The sequence below is a fragment of the Onychostoma macrolepis genome, chromosome 09 (genome assembly GCF_012432095.1).
Source record: "Onychostoma macrolepis isolate SWU-2019 chromosome 09, ASM1243209v1, whole genome shotgun sequence".
Taxonomy (NCBI): Eukaryota; Metazoa; Chordata; class Actinopteri; order Cypriniformes; family Cyprinidae; genus Onychostoma; species Onychostoma macrolepis.
In genome coordinates this window covers 30,429,896-30,451,172 of record NC_081163.1, presented here as the reverse complement: position 1 = coordinate 30,451,172, position 21,277 = coordinate 30,429,896, and the positions used below count along the sequence as shown (strand labels likewise).

At 34.7% G+C, this 21,277-nt stretch overlaps 2 protein-coding genes across 4 annotated transcripts in view; one reads left to right on the top strand and one right to left on the bottom strand.

Moving 5' to 3' along the window:
• nr1i2 (nuclear receptor subfamily 1, group I, member 2) overlaps window positions 1-4,848 on the top strand; it is a 35,942-nt gene extending 31,094 nt beyond the window's left edge. For both annotated transcript variants that reach the window (XM_058787834.1, XM_058787833.1), the window contains exons 7-9: window positions 2,571-2,687; window positions 2,765-2,870; window positions 2,955-4,848. In XM_058787834.1, coding sequence (XP_058643817.1) covers window positions 2,571-2,687; window positions 2,765-2,870; window positions 2,955-3,096 — 365 coding nt within the window. In that variant the 3' untranslated portion in view covers window positions 3,097-4,848. The remainder of the gene's footprint in view (window positions 1-2,570; window positions 2,688-2,764; window positions 2,871-2,954) is intronic.
• A 946-nt stretch (window positions 4,849-5,794) lies between these two features.
• The window catches only part of gsk3ba (glycogen synthase kinase 3 beta, genome duplicate a), a 51,655-nt gene continuing 36,172 nt past the window's right edge, over window positions 5,795-21,277 (bottom strand). Inside the window, exons 4-11 of one of the 2 annotated variants that reach the window (XM_058787836.1) lie at window positions 19,521-19,631; window positions 17,713-17,843; window positions 16,967-17,073; window positions 15,730-15,827; window positions 13,821-13,928; window positions 9,849-10,035; window positions 9,653-9,751; window positions 5,795-8,399 (exon numbers count right to left, since the gene is read on the bottom strand). In XM_058787836.1, the coding sequence (XP_058643819.1) occupies window positions 8,329-8,399; window positions 9,653-9,751; window positions 9,849-10,035; window positions 13,821-13,928; window positions 15,730-15,827; window positions 16,967-17,073; window positions 17,713-17,843; window positions 19,521-19,631 (912 nt within the window). In that variant the 3' untranslated portion in view covers window positions 5,795-8,328. The remainder of the gene's footprint in view (window positions 8,400-9,652; window positions 9,752-9,848; window positions 10,036-13,820; window positions 13,929-15,729; window positions 15,828-16,966; window positions 17,074-17,712; window positions 17,844-19,520; window positions 19,632-21,277) is intronic. The other variant, XM_058787837.1, reaches the window with a different exon arrangement.

Genomic DNA, 21,277 nt, shown 5'->3' with positions numbered 1-21,277 from the left:
CGCCAGCAGGGGTCACTCATGCTGCATTAAATAAATAACAGACAGTTAATTCTGCCGAAATGCATAATACATTAAACAGTTTTGATGCTATTGATTGTTTATGTTGCTAAGGGTGTTGCTCAGTGATACACAGAAGGTTTGGTGAAGCGGTCATAGCCGTGCTGTATCGTGAATAAAACACAGCTGCCGACCAATCAGAATCGAGGAATGGAACTAACCGTTTTATAAATATATATACAGCTACAGTCATAATCTCTTTGCTTGCTGTATTATGGCCTTTTCCAGAAGACCCCGTATGTGGCATAATTAAAGCCTGTGGTGGCATTAGTAAAAGCTTCAATCCATCCTTGATTTTTTTTTTCTATTATTTGCTTTTCAAGGCTGTTAAGTTTCCATAGCAGCTGGAGAAGTGGCATTTCATTACATATTGACTAATTACCGTATTGTCCCGAATATAAGACGACCCTGATTATAAGACGAGCCCCCTTTTTCCAGATGTACCTGTTGGAAAAAGGCTTTTTGAAAACCAAATCTTGTTTTTTTTTTTTTTCTTCTCTCTCTATAAAACACATTTATTCTTAAATTATTTTCATATTGCATATTTTTCCAATTCTAATTTTTGTTTTGAAAGTATGGTAAATACTGGTAAAATGTACCAACAATGACATTGGAAAATTTTGATATACCATTGAAATAACAGGTAGCCCATCTGAATTATATAACAATTATCCAACTCATAGTAGCCTACCAAAATGTTATTATCAGTAGACGTGAAATCTTATTGTAGTCTTCAAATCTGGGTACTGTCTTATGTTTTAAAATCACTTACAGAGGAAGTTTGTTCTCATCAGACTAACATGGCAGTCACGATCATGCTGCTGTAAGCTTTTCTTTTTCATTTGTTTTCATTCGCAATCTTTACAGCACACATTACATATTTCATGGCACACTCGTTTTATGTGTTTTTGGCGCCACCTATTGTTGTGGGTGTATTATTGACATGTCAAAGTCTAGACCCTGAATATAAGACGAACGAGTTTTTTCAGATGTATTTCCAAGAAAAAAACGTCGTCTTATATTCGGGTCAATACGGTACTCTTCATCTCCAATCTCTGAGAGGCAGCTGTAAAAGCTTTCAGATGAACTCTGAATTGAATATCATATTGTATGTCATCACCCTGACAGCTAATTTCATACAGGAGTCATTTACAATAGCTCTTCAATTTAATGAACCCTTGCATTGTTGTAAAACAAACAGACGTAACTGCTTTACCATGTAGACGTGAGGCAGCCATAGCCAGGAAATGTCACAAACAAAATTCCTGTAACATCTCAAATGCTTCTAGTCTTCAATCAGATTAAACGGAGATCAAATGGAAACATTTGTGTAACAAAAGACCGCAGTATACAGTGCTGAATTAGGTACTGAAGTCAGAGCCAATATAAATGTTTTCCATCTAATTCTTCCAAGACCGAATTATTTGAGCTGCACACTGACTATATGAACAGTTCTCATATTTGACCTTTTCTTTTCTTTTCTTTTCTTTTCTTTTCTTTTCTTTTTTAAATTATTTTATATTTTAACACTGATGCAAATGCTTATTGCTTAAATGAATCTCACTGGCAACTCAGTCTTTGAGTATTATTTCTACTATTATACCATTTATTTATGTTTTGAATTGATGTTTGAATTTTTGTAAATAATTTCTGGTTTGATGTTTTAGAAAATGTTAATGTGACCGTGATTTTTTTTTTTTTTTTTTTAATTAGTTTTACATTTTTATATTTCAAGTTAATATTTCTAGTAGTTTTAGTTAAACAGTTTTTATTTTAATTTAAGTTTTAAAACTTCATTGTATGTGATTTTATCATTTTATCAGTTTTTGTTTTTATACATATTTTTATTTAGCTTCAGCTTATTTTATGTATGTTTTAGTAATTTTAATTAGTTAAGTTTTACATTCCATTTTCTTAAGTGATTTTTGTCATTTTTTTGTTTTAAAATATTTCTATTTTATCTTTAATTTATTTTTATATCAGCTTTAGTAATTGTACTTAGTTAATCAGTTTTCATTTCAATTTATGTTTGAGCTTTAAACTACATTTTGATATGTCATTTGTCATTTTTATTAGTTTTTGTTTTTAATATTTCGATTTACTATATTTAAGTTTTAAACAACTGTATTGTGTGATTTTATTATTTTATCTTTTAAATATTTGTATTTAGCTTTCATTTATTTCTATTGAATTTTTTTTATTTTTTTATTTTAGTTAGTTTACACTAAATTAAACCTAAATAAATTTTCATTTAGTTGCCAAGGCAATATTTATGTTTTAAGTTTCATCTAAGTTTACTCATTTCAGATTTTCCTAATATGTATATTTGATTCGATTTCATTGTATTAACGAAAACGATTCTCCTCTTAGAATTGAAACATCAATAAATGAATCTAGGGTAATTTTTCACCTTGCAGCATGTACTACACATGCTGTGAAGACATTTACAAGTAGATATCCTGCATCAATTTGTCTCTTTTTTTTTTTTTCTTCTTTTCCCATGTTTTGGCCAGCTGGTTTCCATCGCCATCTGCTGGACCCTATGATGAACTTCCATTACACGCTGCGCAAGCTGCACTTACGTGAAGAGGAGTACGTGCTGATGCAGGCCATCTCGCTCTTCTCACCAGGTACTTCAGAAGAACCTCAGCATACACATGAACACGCGTCCCGTTAATTCACCTCTCACGTGTGTTTTCATCCACAGATCGCTTCGGCGTGACACATCACAGCGTGATCGACCGCAACCAGGAAACATTAGCTCTCACCCTGAAGACCTACATCGAGGCCAAGCGGTCCGAGCCAAATAAACAGTAAGAACGCTTTATTTCTGTCTCACTATAGGGGTAAAAAATCTTCTGATTTGCACTTTCATTTGAACCTTCTCCTCCTGCCAGTCTGCTGTACCCAAAGATAATGGCGTGCCTGACTGAGATGAGGAGTATGAATGAAGAGTATACGAAACAAGTGCTGAAAATCCAGGACATTCAGCCTGATGTGTCTCCGCTCTTACTGGAAATAATAAGCAAAGACCGCTAAGCCTTCACAGAGCAGATGAGACTCAACACGCTGGCCTTGAACCGCCACGTTGACCTTCATCTGAGGACGCTAAGGACTGAAATACAGCCCAAACCAGCGAGGAAAAGGACTGTGCCTACTGATAATGAACTACTGAACTGTCTGCTGCACACAGTAATTGTGAAATTGTATTTTTATAATTGTGCTACTAAATGTAGTTGTGTTCCAACAATCTTTTTTGGGATCTATTCACAAAAGAAGAGTTTCTATGGTTCATAACCAGATGTAGGATGGCACATATTATCTCTTACATTCACTGCACGAATGAAGCTTGAAATGTGGGTTAGATTGAGATTTGATTCACTTTTTCCCCAGTTTAAGAGAACGCTACTATGGCAGCAAATGTACAAAACAACAATATGATACATATTAGTCATTTGTGTTAATAGTCTGTCTTGACAAATGTGTTTATTTATTGTTCGTTTTTAAATGCTAAATAGTTGTATAAATTAGCCGCTTCTAGGTATGTTGTGTTCAGATTAAATATGCAAAAAAAAAATATGCGTATATAATATCAGTGCCATTGTCAGATGTGAGTAGCTGTATTTGATTCAAACATTTTCCAGACTAGAATGTAAATGTTATGAATCTTGTAAAGAACATGTTCAGGTCTTAATTTACTCTAGCTATTTAAAAACATGTTTTGCATAATATATAATGCATATTATTTTTAGTACAATCATTAGCAGTTATTATTGCCATCACAAAAAAATGTATACTTATGCTAATTTAATTATACTAACGAGAATGTGCTTTTACGCTTTTTCTTTTTTTTCATTATGGAAATGAGAAAAACAGGCTTATCTTAAAATATAAAAAATATTTTTTGCATTTCAGAAATGAGAAAATAGGCTTTTATGCAAAATATCTATTTTTTGTATTAATTTTCAGAATTATTTTTCATTACAGTAATTCGAATCTGTTGTTTTTTTACAATAATGAAAAAAGAAACAAGCTTACTTTTATGCAAAATGTGCGTTTTATTTTTGGACCTGGATGTGTTCTTGTCAGATTTTGTGAGATTCACTCTGATTTGTGGCTAGGTATCAAAAGAGTTGTGCTAGCTAGTCATTTCATGTCTGCTGTGTGAATGTTTAATATTAGTAACAAAGCTTACAGAATTTTGCTCAACATGAATGTCTACAATTCTGAAGAATCAGAGAGGCTGCAAAAGTTCATCACACTTTCTTGAGAAGTGATTGCTTTTTAAAATGCTTCACTCAGCAGTGAGCATAACCTTTTTCACTTGGTGCATTCAGGGTTTAAAGCAAATTTACCAAGCAGACGTCATTTTTTCCTTTTCTGGTTTGTTTTGTCAATAAAGCTAAAAAAGTTAACAGTGACAATCAATGTGAAGACTGTGAGCTAGTGTCATATGTGGATGTGACGTGACAATGTAGAGCAGATGTTGAGGGTTCAGGCTAAGAGTGCAGTATTTTTTTTGGAAAGGACTCACATATTTGACTCAAATACAAGCAGAGTATTCAGATTTCAGGTGTCTCTATAAAGCACAGACTCGTGTAAAATGCCTTCATGTTAGCATGCTGTGTAGATTAAGCAGTTATTTCATCCTGTCTGCAATATGATGAGGAAACTTGTCACAATGTGAGTAATTTCTACACAATACACTCAGGTTTTCTATCTTTACGGTGGTTATTTTCAAAGTAAGACCCAGTATATGACCCTCTCAGGAAAATAAAATGTAAAATTGAATGAGAACGTGTCCAGAATCTTTTACTGTGTAATTGTGCTTATTTTCTAAAACTGTAAAAAAGCTGCGTTTATTTGATCACAAATATAGTAATATTGTGAAATATTATTACAATTTGAAACTCTTTTCTCTTTTAATGTACTTTAAAATGTAATTTATTCCTGTGATGCAAAGCAGAATTTTCAAGAATATAACGCCAGTCTTCAGTGTCACATGATCCTTCAGAAATCATTCTAATATGCTGATTTCCTGCTCAAGAATAATTAATTATCAGTGTTGAAAACAGTGTTGCTGCTTAATATTTTTGTGGAAACTGCTACATTTTTCAGGTTGATTTTTTTTGTGTGTAAAAGTCGCTCTCATGCCATACACCAGGTTCTCATGCAGTGAAAAATACATTGCGGAGCAAAGAGGAAGCTGCCAACACGCCGACAGACAAGACATTTAGTCATTTTTTAAGAAATTCAAACATTAAATATAGTTTTGTGTCTCTTTAATGTGTCGCGACAGACCGCTGTAGTGCCTCAGTTCAAGCGGCACACGAACCGTTCATCTCCTCTTTACTAGTTATAGCATGAAATAAACACGAATGAACATCAGAAGGTTTTGTTTTAAGTCCACCGACGTTAATCTGCAAAAGTTGTCGTTATGATTGGTCAGACCGCCTGTCAATCAAACTCCCGCGAAGGGTCAATTGACCCTAAAATTGACAAACTTTTGAACAGTAGTGTAACACAGATGCTTTTATCCCAAAGTGACTTAAAATTTATTTAAAGTATGTTTTATTTGAACTCAGGCACTTACCAGACTCACCTTTAAACATCTTTGGAATGTAGAGTGAAGAAAAAAAGAGACATTTAATTGCACTTTAATTTAGTCTAAATGGACTGAATTTGAGGTTAGGGACATTTTGAGTAGGGAAAAGAAAGACACATGGCAAATGCAGGGTCATTTCCAAGCTATCCTACTCTTTATTTAATGCAAATTACAGTACCAGGTAACTAGTCTCTGAATCCAAGTCACACCAAGGACCAAAACGGACATATTTACAAGGAGAGGAGACATTTAGCATACCTTCACAGAAAAAGAATATATTTAAAATAAAATAAAAATTTCAGTCACAAACAGAGGCATTCAAGTAATATTAATGTTATACAGGTTGTATTTTTTTTTTTTTTTTCATTTTAAACCAAGACAACTTTTTTCCCAATAAGTGTACGTAATGCGATAGTCTGTATTTAGCCCACAGTCCTTAAAACAATTTTTTTGTCTTTTTTTTATTTTGGTAATTGTTTTTAACCCTTGTGTCTTTACATTTTTACTCTAACTTTAGTCACGAGAAGTGGTCACACCATTCGTGGAAAGCAACACATCTATGAACGCGCATCTTACAAGCAAGCTTTACATTGAGGGTGCGGGGATGAGGGTTCGGCGGGTGCTACGTGACATCTCTACTGCGTACTGTCAGCTGGCCAACGAGCAAAAACACAAAGAAATCATTATTATTGCCCCCGGGATGTCGCAGTTACATCACAACACGCTCATAGTTGGTTCACTTTGGTAGTGGAACGAGTGTAAGAACATACATTGTGATTGGCTCCACAGGAACGTGACTTCCTCCACACACAAAAACACCTTTGTGCCAAAAACATCTACAGCGAATGTGGTTTCGGACAGGAAATGAAGTCGGCTGTCAGTCATTCAGACTTGGCCAATCAACAGCACCTGCAGAGGGTCACAGGAAGGGGCGTGGTCTGTCTTGTGTGTGGACAGGAAGTGGGTGTGGTCTAGGGACAGGAAGTGTATGGAAGCAAAGGCACTCCAAACTATAGATACACTATACATTACTAGTTATAGTTACAATAATATAGCTGGCACCTACTGTACAGATAAGATTGAACTATATGGCTGGAGAAAGCTCCTTGTCTACAGTATCCAACAAACAGGTCATGTTTGCCCTGATCTTTTAAATCTGTTGTGAATTTTGTAACTTTTTTTTCTTTTCTTTGATCCGTTTTCATTTAATCCCTCGTCTTTGTATTCGCTCATTAACAGTTCTCAGGTCAGCATATTTATGTACATAGCAGAACACTCACTCACTCACTCACACACACACGCTCACAAATTATACAAAAATCAAAACATAAAAAGTAAAAGTAAAACCAGAATTTGGTGAGGAGCAACTGTGCTGTACTGTATATACACGTCTGACGTTTTCTTATACTGCTATACTTTGCGTATTAAGACATTTTGGGAAAGAAAAAAGTACATTTTTCTGTAAGTTATGCTGAGACATGACTCGAAAAAAGTAGTGGTTAAAACACAGCCATTGCGAATGGAGCGCAATGCGTTTCTTCATGTGTTCTTTACGTTTAGCTGTGTGGATAAGAACAATGAATCTGAGCGTTACAACAATAAATAACGAGAGCAAATCAGGACAGAAGGTGATCTCTAATTCTACCAGGCTAACAGAAAACGCTTGCTCCAGCAGACTCTTAGTCATACACATACTGTATCATTTCTGCCAACCGCTGCGCTGACAAACTGATGGGTTCTGAACCGATGATGCTAGATATAGATCTATATATAACTATATATATATATTTATTTTACATAATGCAAAGTAATATATAAACTGTGTATGTATATATCATACAAGAACACAGAGATGGAGACGCACGTCTCACCTGTCAATCAAAATGTCTGCCCTTGCCCTATAGCCCGCCCATTTTATAAAACAAGATAAAATAGATTCAGCCGACTTAAAACTCCTGTAACAGAGTATTCCTCTGTTGTCTTTGTGGTTGGAACATGCGTTTTTTTATATTTATACCTCCTGTACGGTGCCTTGCGTTTGTTAGATACGATTAGATACGGTATTTCCTGTAGTTTTGAATGCTTGCATCGTTTTCACCCAATGCATATACATATATATGTATATACACACACTATATGTATATATATGTACTGTATACAAGGGGCGCTCCCAACCAAATTCAAGCCATGCGCTATTAAAGGCCCAGGACAGTATAAAGGGACAGAACGTGTAGCTAGAGACGGTCCAGGTGAGAGAAGGGGAGCCCGAATGCAAGCGGAAGTGGATGGATCTGGCTACCGGATTGCTTACATAACAAGATTGTCCTCTGAGAATGAAAAACAAAAGTTGTGGCTGGTCACGGACCAGGTTTTATGGTTAAACAACCCCTCCCCCCCCCTTACCAACCCGTTTCCTCACTGCTCTCTCTTTTTCTCTGTCTCTGTCGTTCTCGTGAATTACACCTGACGAGGCTTTTCCACACGACACGTGTAATTTTGAACTCTTTCTGAACTTTGTGAAAAACAAAAAAGACGTAAATGAAGGTTGGCTCTTGCAGTCTGAATACGAGTTGTGGTTACATGACTCAATTCCTGCCCATTAAGCTGGTGAGCAGTGGGGTGGGCGTGGCCTCGGAGGCAGGGTCAGGTCTGATTGGCTGGGGCTCTCAGGTTGAGGTGTTGGAGGCGGAGGCAGAGGCTGCAGTTGTGGTCTGACTGCGATCTCCACTATTGGCATCTGGACACAAAGAGAAAACATTTATATTTGTATATATTTCATGTTGTAAGGGTAAGTAAGGTGATGCTCATTTTCCTGTCATATCTATTAAATTCTTCAAAAATACATTCAAAATGCAATTCATCTATGATTTGAATGCAGTTCCTGTATGATGAACATGCTTTTAATTTCTAAATTAAAATTATTATTATTATTATTTTTTTTTTTTGTGTGGCATAAAAGTAAAAATGCCAGCGTGATACAACTGTCCTGATATCATAATATGATATCACATAGAAATTATAAAAAAAAATTATTTCTATGTTAAAATTAATTTTGATAATTTTTGTGGCATAAAGTAAAAAATGCCTGCATGATATAACTGTACTGATACCGTAATAAAATAAATATTAAAGATATATTAAAAGATCGACATTTAATTAAATTCTCATTAAAAAAAATCTTGAATATGTTGTTTGGCATTATATTTTAATGCAGAAAAGTTCAATAAGTGTATTAAAATATATTAAAATAAGGTTAGCAAGGTAATTTGTTTGTTATATTATATAACAGTAGCATTTTAGTATTATTTAAATACTAATATAGTGTTTATTGTTTTTTATTAGTGGTTTTATTATTTTAATTTAGTTTGTGTATTTCCATTTAGCTTTAATTCAGTTTTAGTCATTTTAGTACTTCAACTTATTCGTTTTATTAGAGTAAGTTTTAAGTTTTTAGTAATATTTACATTTTATTTAATATTAGCTTTATTGAAAACAACAAAAATTCAATATTTGTAATAATTGTACTTAGTAAAACAGCACTGTAATATGTCATGTGGTGCTTCTCCAATATTTCCTTTAAAAAATGTTAAATTTCCCTATAAAAATACTTTAAAACCTTTTTCGATAATGAAGATAAAGATAGATTAGGAAAATATGTTACTTTTGATGAATAGTTAACCCACATGAACCCATTTGTAGTCATTAAATTTACACGTTTCTTGAAAATGGTATAAAAGTTGACCAAAACCAACAATAAAAACATGTCTAAAACTTGGCAAGTGATTTGAATTTTTCTTTACTGTGTATATTTTATACATCATTGAGTAAAAACATAATCAATAAAACAGATGTTCTAGCTTCTGGTTGGTCAATGACACAAAACACCCTGTTCACTAAACATTCTAATATGAACACTGTATCGGAGTGAGCTATATCCAAAACATAAGGGATGTCAGATGAGCACAAAAAGGGTCTGAAATAAAGGCTGACCAGAAGTGGCAGAGGCGTTGGTGGGGGTAGGAGCTCCTGCTTGGTTACGTGCATGAGCAGGTATTAGGAGAGAGGCCAGGGATGGGTTACTGGACAGCTCTGAGTCAAGGCAAACAAACAAACAACATCAGTAGCTGACTACCTTGCATTTGACAGAACGTTTCTTCATAAGAGCAAATGCAAAATACGGCTTTACCTTGAGTTGTGAAGTTGAATAAGGATGGTTTCTCACGCCCGTTAGGAAGTTTGACATTGGGATCCCGCAGTTCATCAAAGAAGGAGTGAGCGCAGGCCTCTAGCGGGGTCAGTCGAGCAGTCGGTGTGTACTCCAACAGCCTCGAGCACAACGCAATGGCTTCAGGAGGCGTGCGTGGCCGAAACACCTGCGGAGATAATTCAGAAGTTTACTAGGAGTATATTGGTAAAGTGTATATTTTTAGTATGAATAAACTGTAACACTTTATTTTCAGTGTCCTTGTTACATGTATAATAACGTATTAATAACAGTAAATTATGGGTAACACTTTATTTTAAGGTGTCCTTGTTACATGTTACATGTATTTACTATTATAACAACAATAAATTATGCATAATTACATGCAAGTAACCCTAAGCCAATCCTAACCATACAGTAAGTAAATGTAGTAAATTAATATTACTCAGTACTTAAATGTATAATTAGATTGGAACAAAGACACCTTAAAATAAAGTGTAACCAAATTACGTGTAACTACATAATTCATTTTCGAATGGGAGAAAAATATTAATTCTCAAAACAGATGTTCAAGCAATGCAGACGAATAGATTAATAAAAAAATATTAGAATTTTCGTGTCAAAATATTTTTTAAATGCGGTTGCAATTATTTATAAAAGTTTTTATAAATATTTTAATATAATATTTTTTATAATATATTTAAATAGTTTTGCAGCACTGCAACAGTTATTTTACACACACACACACACACACACATATATATATATATACACACACACTGTCGCTCAAAAGTTAGGGATCAGTAAGATTTTTTATGTTTTTTTAAAGAAGTTTCTTCTGCTCATCAAGGCTGTATCTATTTGATCAAAAATACAGAAAAAAAACTGTTATTTTGTGAAATATTATTGAAATTTTCTATTTTAATATACTTTAAAACAGAATTTATTTCTGTGACGCAGCGCTGAATTTTCAACATCATTACTCCAGTCTTCAGTGTCACTTGATCCTTCAGAAAGCATTATAATATGCTGATTTATAATCAATGTTGGAAACCGTTTTTTTTTTTTTTTTTTTTTTGGGACCTGTGATATTTTTTTAGGATTCTCTGATTAATAAAAACTTTAAAAGAACAGCATTTATTTAAAAAATAAATTTTGTGTTACAATATACAATGCTATTCAAAAGTTTGGGGTCAGTACATTTTTTCTTTCTTTTCTTTAAAAATTAATACTTTTATTCATGAGGGATGTGTTAAATGAATAAAAAGTCACGGTAAAGACTTATATTGTTAGAAAAGATTTCTATTTTGAACAAATGCTGCTCTTTTTAACTTTGCATTCATCAAAGTATCACATGTTCCAAAAAAAAAAAAAAACAATCTAAAGCAGCACAACAGTTTCAACACTCATAATAAATCAGCATATTAGAATGATTTCTGAAGGATCAAGTGACACTGAAGACTGGAGTAATGATGCTGAAAATTCAGCGCTGCGTCACAGAAATAAATTCTATTTTAAAGTATATTAAAATAGGAAACCAATATTAGAAATTGCAAAATGATTTCACAATATTACTGTTTTTTCGGTATTTTTGATCTAATAAATACAGCCTTAATGAGCACAAGAGACTCCCTTAAAAAAACATTTAAAATCTTACTGATCCCAAACTTTTGAGCGACAGTGTATATATATATATATATATATAAAATCCAGAATAACACCCGCCCTCGGTTAACATAAACTCATTAGCTAGAAAAATAAACTGTAGAGAGGGGCATTTTGCTAAATTTAAAATATAAATGAATAACTTTTGCATAAGCTTTCTTCATTCCATCTGAATGATCGCTCGTTCATATGCACATGATTTGCGATTAATAAAGCCACGACATGTCTGTAGCTATGGATGTTTTTTGAATCCTTCATAGGAAACTGAATAATCTCTGAATCATTTAAGAAATTATCTCACATACACATTTAGGATGATTATATGCATGTTTTTACAAATGAGACCCCAGGTTGACATTATAACAGCCTGTCCTGTAAAGGGTGACGTCATGGCCCATTATGGGCTGTTTAATTTTTTTTAAAGACGAATTGCTCATATGATTTTATGAGCCACGTCTTTAAGGAGTTTGACTTCAATGGAGCAAGAAGTGCAGATATTGAAATAAGACTTGTTTATATCTGACTTATATTTGGCTTAAACTCTGGCTTACAGGAAGCGGGAAAAAAGGAAGGCATTTCTTCCTTTAGAGGTGTTTGAGTCACAGGCATTGGGGCATATCCTGTGCAGAAGGTAAGACTGTGCTGAAGGGAGGGGTCTGATTGGAGGATAAGACTAAACACACCCTGCAGCTCAGCTGTGTACTACATACAATGACCACCAGGGGGCACATGAGAAATCCTGCTATTGCACTTCATGTGTGCAACAGTGTTAGGTAAATTTACTTTAGTGTAATGGCCAGACAAAACTATCAATTTGAGTTCTGCATCACAATTTTCAAGAATGAAATGTTTTTTGTTTTTGTTTTTTTAAAGCAATAAATAAAATGACATTTTGTTTGTGTGCACTTGCCTTTCTAATCATACCAAAGAAAAGTACCAAGACTCATTACCAGTTATAACATGTCCATCTGGAACAGTTCATCTGTCCTTCAAATGACTCAGCAACTTCAGTTTGATGTACATGGCAACATTTTCAGTCGCAAGGCATAACATACACTACTGTTCAAGAGTTTGGGGTCAGTAGGATTTTGTAATATTTTTGAAAGAAGTCTTTCGTGCTCACTGATGTGACGTTTACTTGATCAAAAATACAGTAAATATTGCGAAACATTACAATTTAAAAGAACTGTTTTGTATTTGAATATACTTTAAAATATAATTTATTCCTGTGATGCAAAGCTGAATTTTCAGCATCACTACTCCAGTCTTCAGTGTCACATGATCCTTCAGAAATCATTCTAATACGCTGATTTGCTGCTCAAGAAACATTTCATATTATTATCAATGTTCAAACAGTTGCTTAATGCGTAATATTTTGTAGAAACAATGATTTTTTTTTGTTTTTTTTTCAGGATTGGATGAATAGAAAGTTGAAAAGAACAGCATTTAAAATAGATATCTTTTATAATATAAACAACATTTATAAATGTCTTTTTTGATCAGTTTAATGCTGAATAAAAGTATTAACTGCTTTTAGAATATCTTACTGACCCAAACTTTTAAAAAGTATTGGAAACCACAATCCAAAACCTAGACCACAGAGTAAACAGCAATTGTAAAAAGTGTAATGAAGTCAGCAAGCAATGTAGAGCATGTCTGGTGAAGTCATTCAATTCAAATGGACAAGAGGATGTGACATCACTGCCTGACATCAGCTCTGTTCCAAAACCTACTGAACTGCCTAAACACGCAGCCGCCGCCTTATAATACAAAGCACACAAATACTGAGTAAAATATGCAGTTTTCAAACTATTTTATAGATCAGTTCTTAGTATTGAATGAACCATAATAATATTTATAGTACACATAGCATATACATATTTATAATTCCTCTTTCCGTATCAGCATTTTTTTTTTTTATCTTAACCTAATGCATTATAGAATCGCCTTCTCCTTTCTAAATCAAGTTATCTTAGGAGGCAGCGTAATTATTCCACCTACCTTTTCTGAACCAGGCTTTCCTACGTAGGCAGCTCACTAGGATTGGGAACAGACTGCAAGGTCACTTGGCTAACCATTACAACAGAGCTCAGAAAGAGGACGTCTACATACACACAGTCCAGACTGAAATGTTCCTTCTTTCATCAACTAGTAGAGAAGTAAGTGTCAAAGAACACTAAATGAGGCCTGTGTGGTGCAGACGGGGGTGATGTGAATGGAATGGAGTCGAGCTGATGGTTGGAGGTGGAGGGCGGCTGTGCTAGAAGTAGTAAAACTGTTGACTTGTACCTGTTTACTCACCTTAGTCCATGGGTGGGCCTTAATCTGCGGGAATTTGAACTCGGTGTAGTTTGGGTTCATTTCCCGAATCTGCTCCCGTGTGGGAGTGCCCAGCACCTGAGACCACAAACACACAGAAACACCACTCAACATACAGTAATAGCAGGCTGGGGAAAAAAAAAAGGTTCTTTACATGTAGTAACAGTTTTATTTAGAACCATATCAGCCTTCGGTTTAAAACAATTTTTCTTAATAGTCAAGGGTTAATTTTATTCAAATGAATTTCAAATTGTTTCTTTTTTTATAAATTTTATTGAATTTTTTTTTTTCCCAAACCAAAGTTTCCAAACTCAACGTTTATTAATAAACGTTTATTTTTCTGTATTTTTCTGTGCTCATTTCTGATCAAGATGCAATTTTGACAAAATAAGGAAAAAGTGTGTAGTATTATTTAATTAAAGTATTATTTAATTGTGTGTATTTAGAATACATAAACTCTCCTAAAATGTCATTTATATCCCTGTCACAGGATAATATACAAAAACAATACACCGTAATATTTGAAGTGATATAATGGTAAAAATGTTGTTTGTGAAATGATGTTTCTAAAAATAGAAAAAAATAAAAATAGAAGTATACTTTACTTTTAAATGCTTTTAAACAGAGCACTTATCATGTTAATAATACTCTTCAAAAAAATACTTCAAATGAAAAATAAAACTAATATTTTCAGACACTTACAGTTGAGGTCAAAAGTTTACACCCCCCTTGCAGAATCTGCAAAATGTTAATTATTTTACCAAAATAAGAGGGATCGTGCAAAATGCATGTTGTTGTTTATTTAGTACTGACCTGAACAAGATATTTCACATAAAAGACATTTACATATAGTCCACAAGAGAAAATAATAGTTGAATTTATAAAAATTACCCCGTTCAAAGGTTTACATCCACATGATTCTTAATACTGAAAACTTGAAAATTTTGAAAATCAACTATGACTTTATTCAACAATTCGTCTCCTCTGCGTCACCCTATATATATATATATATATATACACCCGATACATTGTTTACGCTTTGATCTGAACGTAAACAACGTATCCGTGTACATGCGTTGCATACGTTGTTAACGTATGTGATACTCTCCAAAATGGCACTATAGGGTGACGCGGAGGAGACAAATTGTTGAATAAAGTCAATATTTTTGTTTTCTTTGCGCACAAAAAGTATTCTCGTAGCTTCGTAAAACTGCGGTTCAATCACTGATGTCACATGGATTATTTTAATGATCTCCTTGCTACGTTTCTGAGCCTTGATCGTGTAAGGATCCTTGCTGTCTATGGAAGGGTCAGAGAGCTCTCGGAATGCATCACAAATATCTAATTTGTGTTCTGAAGATGAATGAAGGTATTACGGGTTTGGAACAAGGGTGAGTAATTAATGACAGAATTTTAATTTTTTGGGTGAACTATACCTTTAAATGAAAATGTGTTTTAGTTTATTTATTTTAAATGCAATTAACTGAACTAAAGAGTGTTTTTTAAGTAAATCTTTATATATAATTTCATATGTACCTCTAGTGTCTTTAAAATATGGTTAAAATTTACTAATGAATATACTGACAAGCATTTAAGCAAGCAAGTAAACTAAAATATACTTTAATGTAATTTCTATTTAAACTAGCAATGAATGTATTTCAATATATTTGTAATTACACATTAACTTTTACATTAGTTTTAAGAGAGTTCACCTAACAAAACTGTTACAAAACACCCATAAATCATGTTAACAGTCTTGTATAAAACTCCCAATCTAAATCAACCAACTGTTACGCAGCACTTGTTGCTCTTCCTACAGACTCATGCAAACACTGAGATTAAATCACAGACAGAAGTGGCGGTGTGGCGGCGCCAGTACCTTGATGATTTCCACCAGCTGATCCACTCCGCTGTCGCCGGGGAAAATTGGTTGTCCTAGCAACAGTTCTGCCAGCACGCAGCCAGCTGACCACACGTCTGTTGTGAAAGCGGTCAGAGAGATGCTTATTAGCCAGAGGTCAAGGACTTGTACACAGAGCACATCCTAAACACTATGAGCCTACTGCACTCACTGTACGGCCTTGCAGAATCACCAACAACACGTCAAAAAAAAAAAAAGCACAAAACAGTGCACTACATATGAGTGAAAAAATCCATGACTTCATGAAAGATCCTTCAACTTCATAATCTATTTATAGGGTCTATTCTCTGAAAGAATGGTCAAATGATTTGACTTTTCACCGGCCGATACAATATTTAGAGATCAAGGTGGCCACTATCATACAAAACCACTCATATAAAATGTGAAAGAAAATAAATGAATATAACTAAAACAATTAAAATTAATTACATTAACATAATATTTTCTCAAAATCTACTCCAAAATATATAGATCAAAATGCGAATGTGAATTATTCAGGCTGTAGATGATTATTGATAGTCCCAGATTGGCCAAATATCAGAGTAATATTTGGCCTAGCTGATATATCAGTGCATTTTCTTGTGAAAAAGCAGCGCAATTAATTGTTCTGAACGTGTACGTCACATCTTTAACGTATATAAAAAAATTTTAAAAAAATGTATTTGCAGATAATATAAATTAATCAATCAAAATGCCACTTAAGTGTACTTAAAGAGTTCCCTTTCATGAATATGTTTCTTAACACACTTAAAAAATGCACTTTGTAATGTTTAAGTTTTACATTTTAAATCATTGTTTTAATATTTTGTTGAGTTTCGATGCGTTGACTAACATACTAAAGCACAATAAATTACTGTTATTATGATAATTCTAAAATTAAAGATACACTTGAGTCCTGATTAAGTGTGCCAAAAAACAAATAAACAAACGTTCAGCTAACTGCATTTAATATAAATCAAACTATAATACCTTTGTATTTAATTGCAAATAACGTGTCTGGAAACATTATATCTACTGTAATTAAGTATATTAATTACACTTTTTAAAAATGCTACAGTATGCTACTTTTTCACAAGGGTCACTTTTGTCATGAATTTGCATATTTATCATGATAAAAGGTGATAGCAACATAATGGAGGAGTAGTTTATTGAAACAGAAATGATTTGCATGGTAGTACGATTAAAGCTCATGTACCTATGCTGGAGGTGTAGTCGGTTGCTCCAAAGATGAGTTCGGGGGCTCTGTAGTACCGTGAGCATATGTAGGAAACATTTGGCTCCCCGCGTACTAACTGCTTAGCACTGCGAACAAAAAGACAGATTGAACGATCTCTGATCACACACATCACCATTTCATTCAAATACTCTGTCTTTTGGAGCTTATTGGCAGGATAAACCCTTAAAAGTAACTCTAAATGGCAAGATCTAAAGTGACCTGAAAGCTAAAGACGGTTTCTTTGTTTAAACTGGAAAGCGAGTTGCTAACATTTGAAAAGCATCTCAAGGTCGCTTGCCGTGTACATGAAGACTGCTGCTAATCTGTGTCCTCATTCAAGGAAAATTTGCATTGTTTTTGTCTTAAGTCCTCAGAATAAGATATTCATTAACAAGAGGCAAAATCGCATGCCCTAGTTTTCAGACGCAAAGCAAACGAGAAATGGATACCCGAATATCACTTCACCTAAAATCTTCACTAGTGTTCTTAGGCAGAAAGATGTGAAAAGCAGGCTAAATGAAAAGGCTGAGGTCAGCACAGATATCTCTGAGCATAGCGAGACCATCTGGAGCCCTGTGGTGAAGTGTAATATGGGATTATCAGGTTAAATGCTGTAAAGTGTTGCTTTCAGTTCATAGATCCACTGGGGCTGCACTAGACCTTTGAAAGGTTATCAGAAAACCATTGTCACCTATGAATTGGCTATGAAGAGATTACCAACTGACCTGCCAAAGTCACAGAGTTTGAGCACGGCCGTGTCTGGGTCCAGCAAAAGATTCTGCGGTTTGATGTCCCGATGGCAGATCCCAAAGGAATGGATGTAGGCCAGACTCCTGAAGAGCTGGTACATGTACAACTGTAAAGTAAATACACACAAGTCATGAGGTTAGTAAAGTAGTTATAAAAACAGGTCACAAAAAAAGGTACCCTAAAAATGAATAATATAATATAATTTTTTTTTTTTTTTTTTTATATCGCTTGTAATATCAAATGACTTACTGAACTTCTAATGATAATTCTCCAGATCTGTTGTTTTAAATCCAAATGACTTTCTTTTGTCCATGGAACACAAAAGGTGAATTTTTTAACAATATAATGGCTGCTTTGTTCCATATGATGGAAGTAAATGGGGACTGGTGCTGTCAAGATCGAAAATTACTTAAAATCCACCACAGTACTTTTTAAGGGGCGTAAATTTGACTATTCTGAAGTAATATGGCAAATATGGCACCACTGACATTAATGGAATTTTATCATATCCATTTGTCCATTTTTAGAGCTTTGACAGAGGGGAAGATTATCAGAGAATAATGATTTTTTATCTGTTCATTACCAAGACTTGGAATATAGTTCATATGGAGTAAATTTTGATGCTTCGCTTATGGAGTTTTTAAGGTGGATAGCCCCTAGTCCCCATTCACATTCATTATACGCAAAGAAGTGGTCACAAAATTCTTCAAAAATACAAATTTTTTGTTCCACGAATAAAAGAATGTAAATAGCTTGTGTAAGGATGTGTAATGGTTTTTCCCTTACCATTATGTTTTTCCTTACATAATGACGAGGAAATAATGACACTTGTTGAGTGAAATATTCATTTAAAGCTTTTTTTTTTTTTTTTTTTTTTTTTTAGAATAACCAGAATATTGTATATTCTTCATAAAAATTCCCAGGGAGTTTTTTTTCAGGTTTAGAAATCACACTTTAAAGGGATAGTTCATCCAAAAGTGAAAATTATGTCATTAATTACTCACCCTCGTGTCGTTCCAAAAACTTTTGTTCATCTTCGAAACACAAATTAAGATGTTTTTGATGAAATCCGAGAGTTTTCTGACCCTGCATAGAAGGCAATGCAACTGACACGTTCAAGGCCCAGAAAGGTAGTAAGGACATCGTTAAAATAGTCCATGTGACATCAGTGGTTCAACCGTAATTTTACAAAGCTACGAGAATACTTTTTGTGCACAAATAAAACAAAAATAACGACTTTATTCAACAATTTATTTTCTTGCGAACGCTGGCTCCTGCAGTCCGCATGCGTGATACTCTTGTGAATGCACATCGAAGACTGACATGGAAGAAAATAAATTGTTGAATTGTTGAATTGTTGCATTGCCCTCTATGCAGGGTCAGAAAACTCGAATTTCATCAAAACTTTCGGGTGAACTATCCCTTTAAATGTTTGTTTTGTCATTAATAATTTGAAGTAATCCTGATGTCCTCTTGGAAGTGAGCTGAGGCTCCCAGGTTGAGAACCATATAATTTTATGTTTACGTATGTGTGTGTGTTTGACTATGTATGTCGCATCCTGCCAATAGCAGGAAGGATACAGCTCAGGACGCGGCACAAAGCAGTGATGACATCATCACAGCAGTCAAGACACTGGTGACGCAAACCCGCACAGGAGGAGGGGGAAGAAATGCCAACACACACTCAGCTGACCCGTATGCTCACCAATGGGAACAAAACATAAGGTTTTCATTCAGGATGTACACATCACTCACATGAACACACATTAGGAACGAAACGCACCTTCACATAAACCATGGGAAGGGTCTGCTTAGCGCGGCTGTAGTGTCTCGCCACTCTGTAGACCGTCTCGGGGACGTAGTCCAGAACCAAATTCAGATACACCTCATCCTTCTGTGGACAGAGAACAAGAAAGCAAATACTTTAAGTCACAGAGTTAAAAGTGTCAGGCTTTATAGCACATACATATATAACTTTAGTGAATCTATATATAAAACCAGCTCGGTATGAAAGAGGATATTGACTATGAGTCAATGTCAATACTAAAAATGTCCCATACGCCCCATCCCTCCATATATCTCCATGACTGAACAACCAGCTTGCACACCGTAAAAAAAAGCTACTATGGAAACGACACAAAAACAGCCAGTTCTCCGGCATGATGTCATTGTGGACGTTGACTGCCATGCATTGTGTGGAACTGTGCCTGAAAGCGAGCGATGATCATCTTTACATAACTTACATGCTCAGACATTGAAGTCATATCCTCCTGAAGAACTAAAGAAAAGGAAGAGCTCAATAGGGTGGCCTACAGGGCCACTCTGACCCCACGTCTGATGTCACATCCTGTCTATTATCCCCTTCTTCCTTCCTCGACAAGCTCAGCTGTGAGAGAGTCTATTTCTGCTGTATCTGACATTCCTCAGCTCATTTACTTTAGGCATGACCCAAAAGGTCACGAGTCAAACCAACCAACTCTGCTACACTTGTCAAGATACTTAAATATAAGAATAAGATATCCAAATATAAACTATATAAAGATTCTGTCAATCTTTTTGGTTTCAGGGTGAGTAAATGACAAGCAAGTATCAATAAATAAAAAAAAAAAAAAAAAAAAAAAATATATATATATATATATATATATATATATACACAAGTTCTAAGCAACAAACTATTCCACCAGGACACAGTGATTGGTGTTCTTATCAAAAACAGAACCCACAATGAATCTGTCAGTGCCACTGTTTCTCTCTAACCAGGTCGTTTTTCTTTCTCCGCTTTGACTCTGATTGATAAGTAGTCTCTAATAACAGATGTTTGATTTTCTAAAGAATATGTGGGAGAAAAACCCCAAACCAACCCCTGACTGTGCCGCACAGCTAAAATTAGTCGTAGCGATGACTCACTCTCTGCTTCACTACAGCAACAGCATCACTTCCTCAATTACAGCCGATCGGAGAAGCTCTGAGGCGACTGGCTCCTGAGATGCTCCCATCAGATTACAGGGCCATCTGATTGGCTGCTGCTCTGTGGTCACATGACATTGTGAGCATGTGATTGGGTGATCTGCGGCTCATGGCACAGTAGTCACCGTCTCCCTCAGTGAGGGAGCCACAGGTAGAGACTCATCTGTCCCCAGGCCCTGCCATAACCGTCTCTTCCACAAACAGCCAAACGCACAGGGAGGTGACGCTATATACACTAACATCAGGGTGTAAAATTCCAGTAAAACTAGTCAAATTCAAGACAAAATCTAACCACATACATGTGAAGAAGTGCATCTAGTGAAACTCCAGAGCGGTTTGGAAAACCGAGCCACCACAATCATTGATCTTTTGGAATGAAAAGAAATGATTCTGGATCTGAATCTGAATCTGATTCCACTTAACGATTCTGTTTCCTTCTGTTTTCCTTTTGTTGTAAAGACTAAACATAACTACTAAACAGTTCTATTATTGTAAACTTATTTCATTGCTATTTTTATTACCTTTTCTCACCAATTGACTCATTAGACTGATCAAACCGAAAATTCAGTAAAC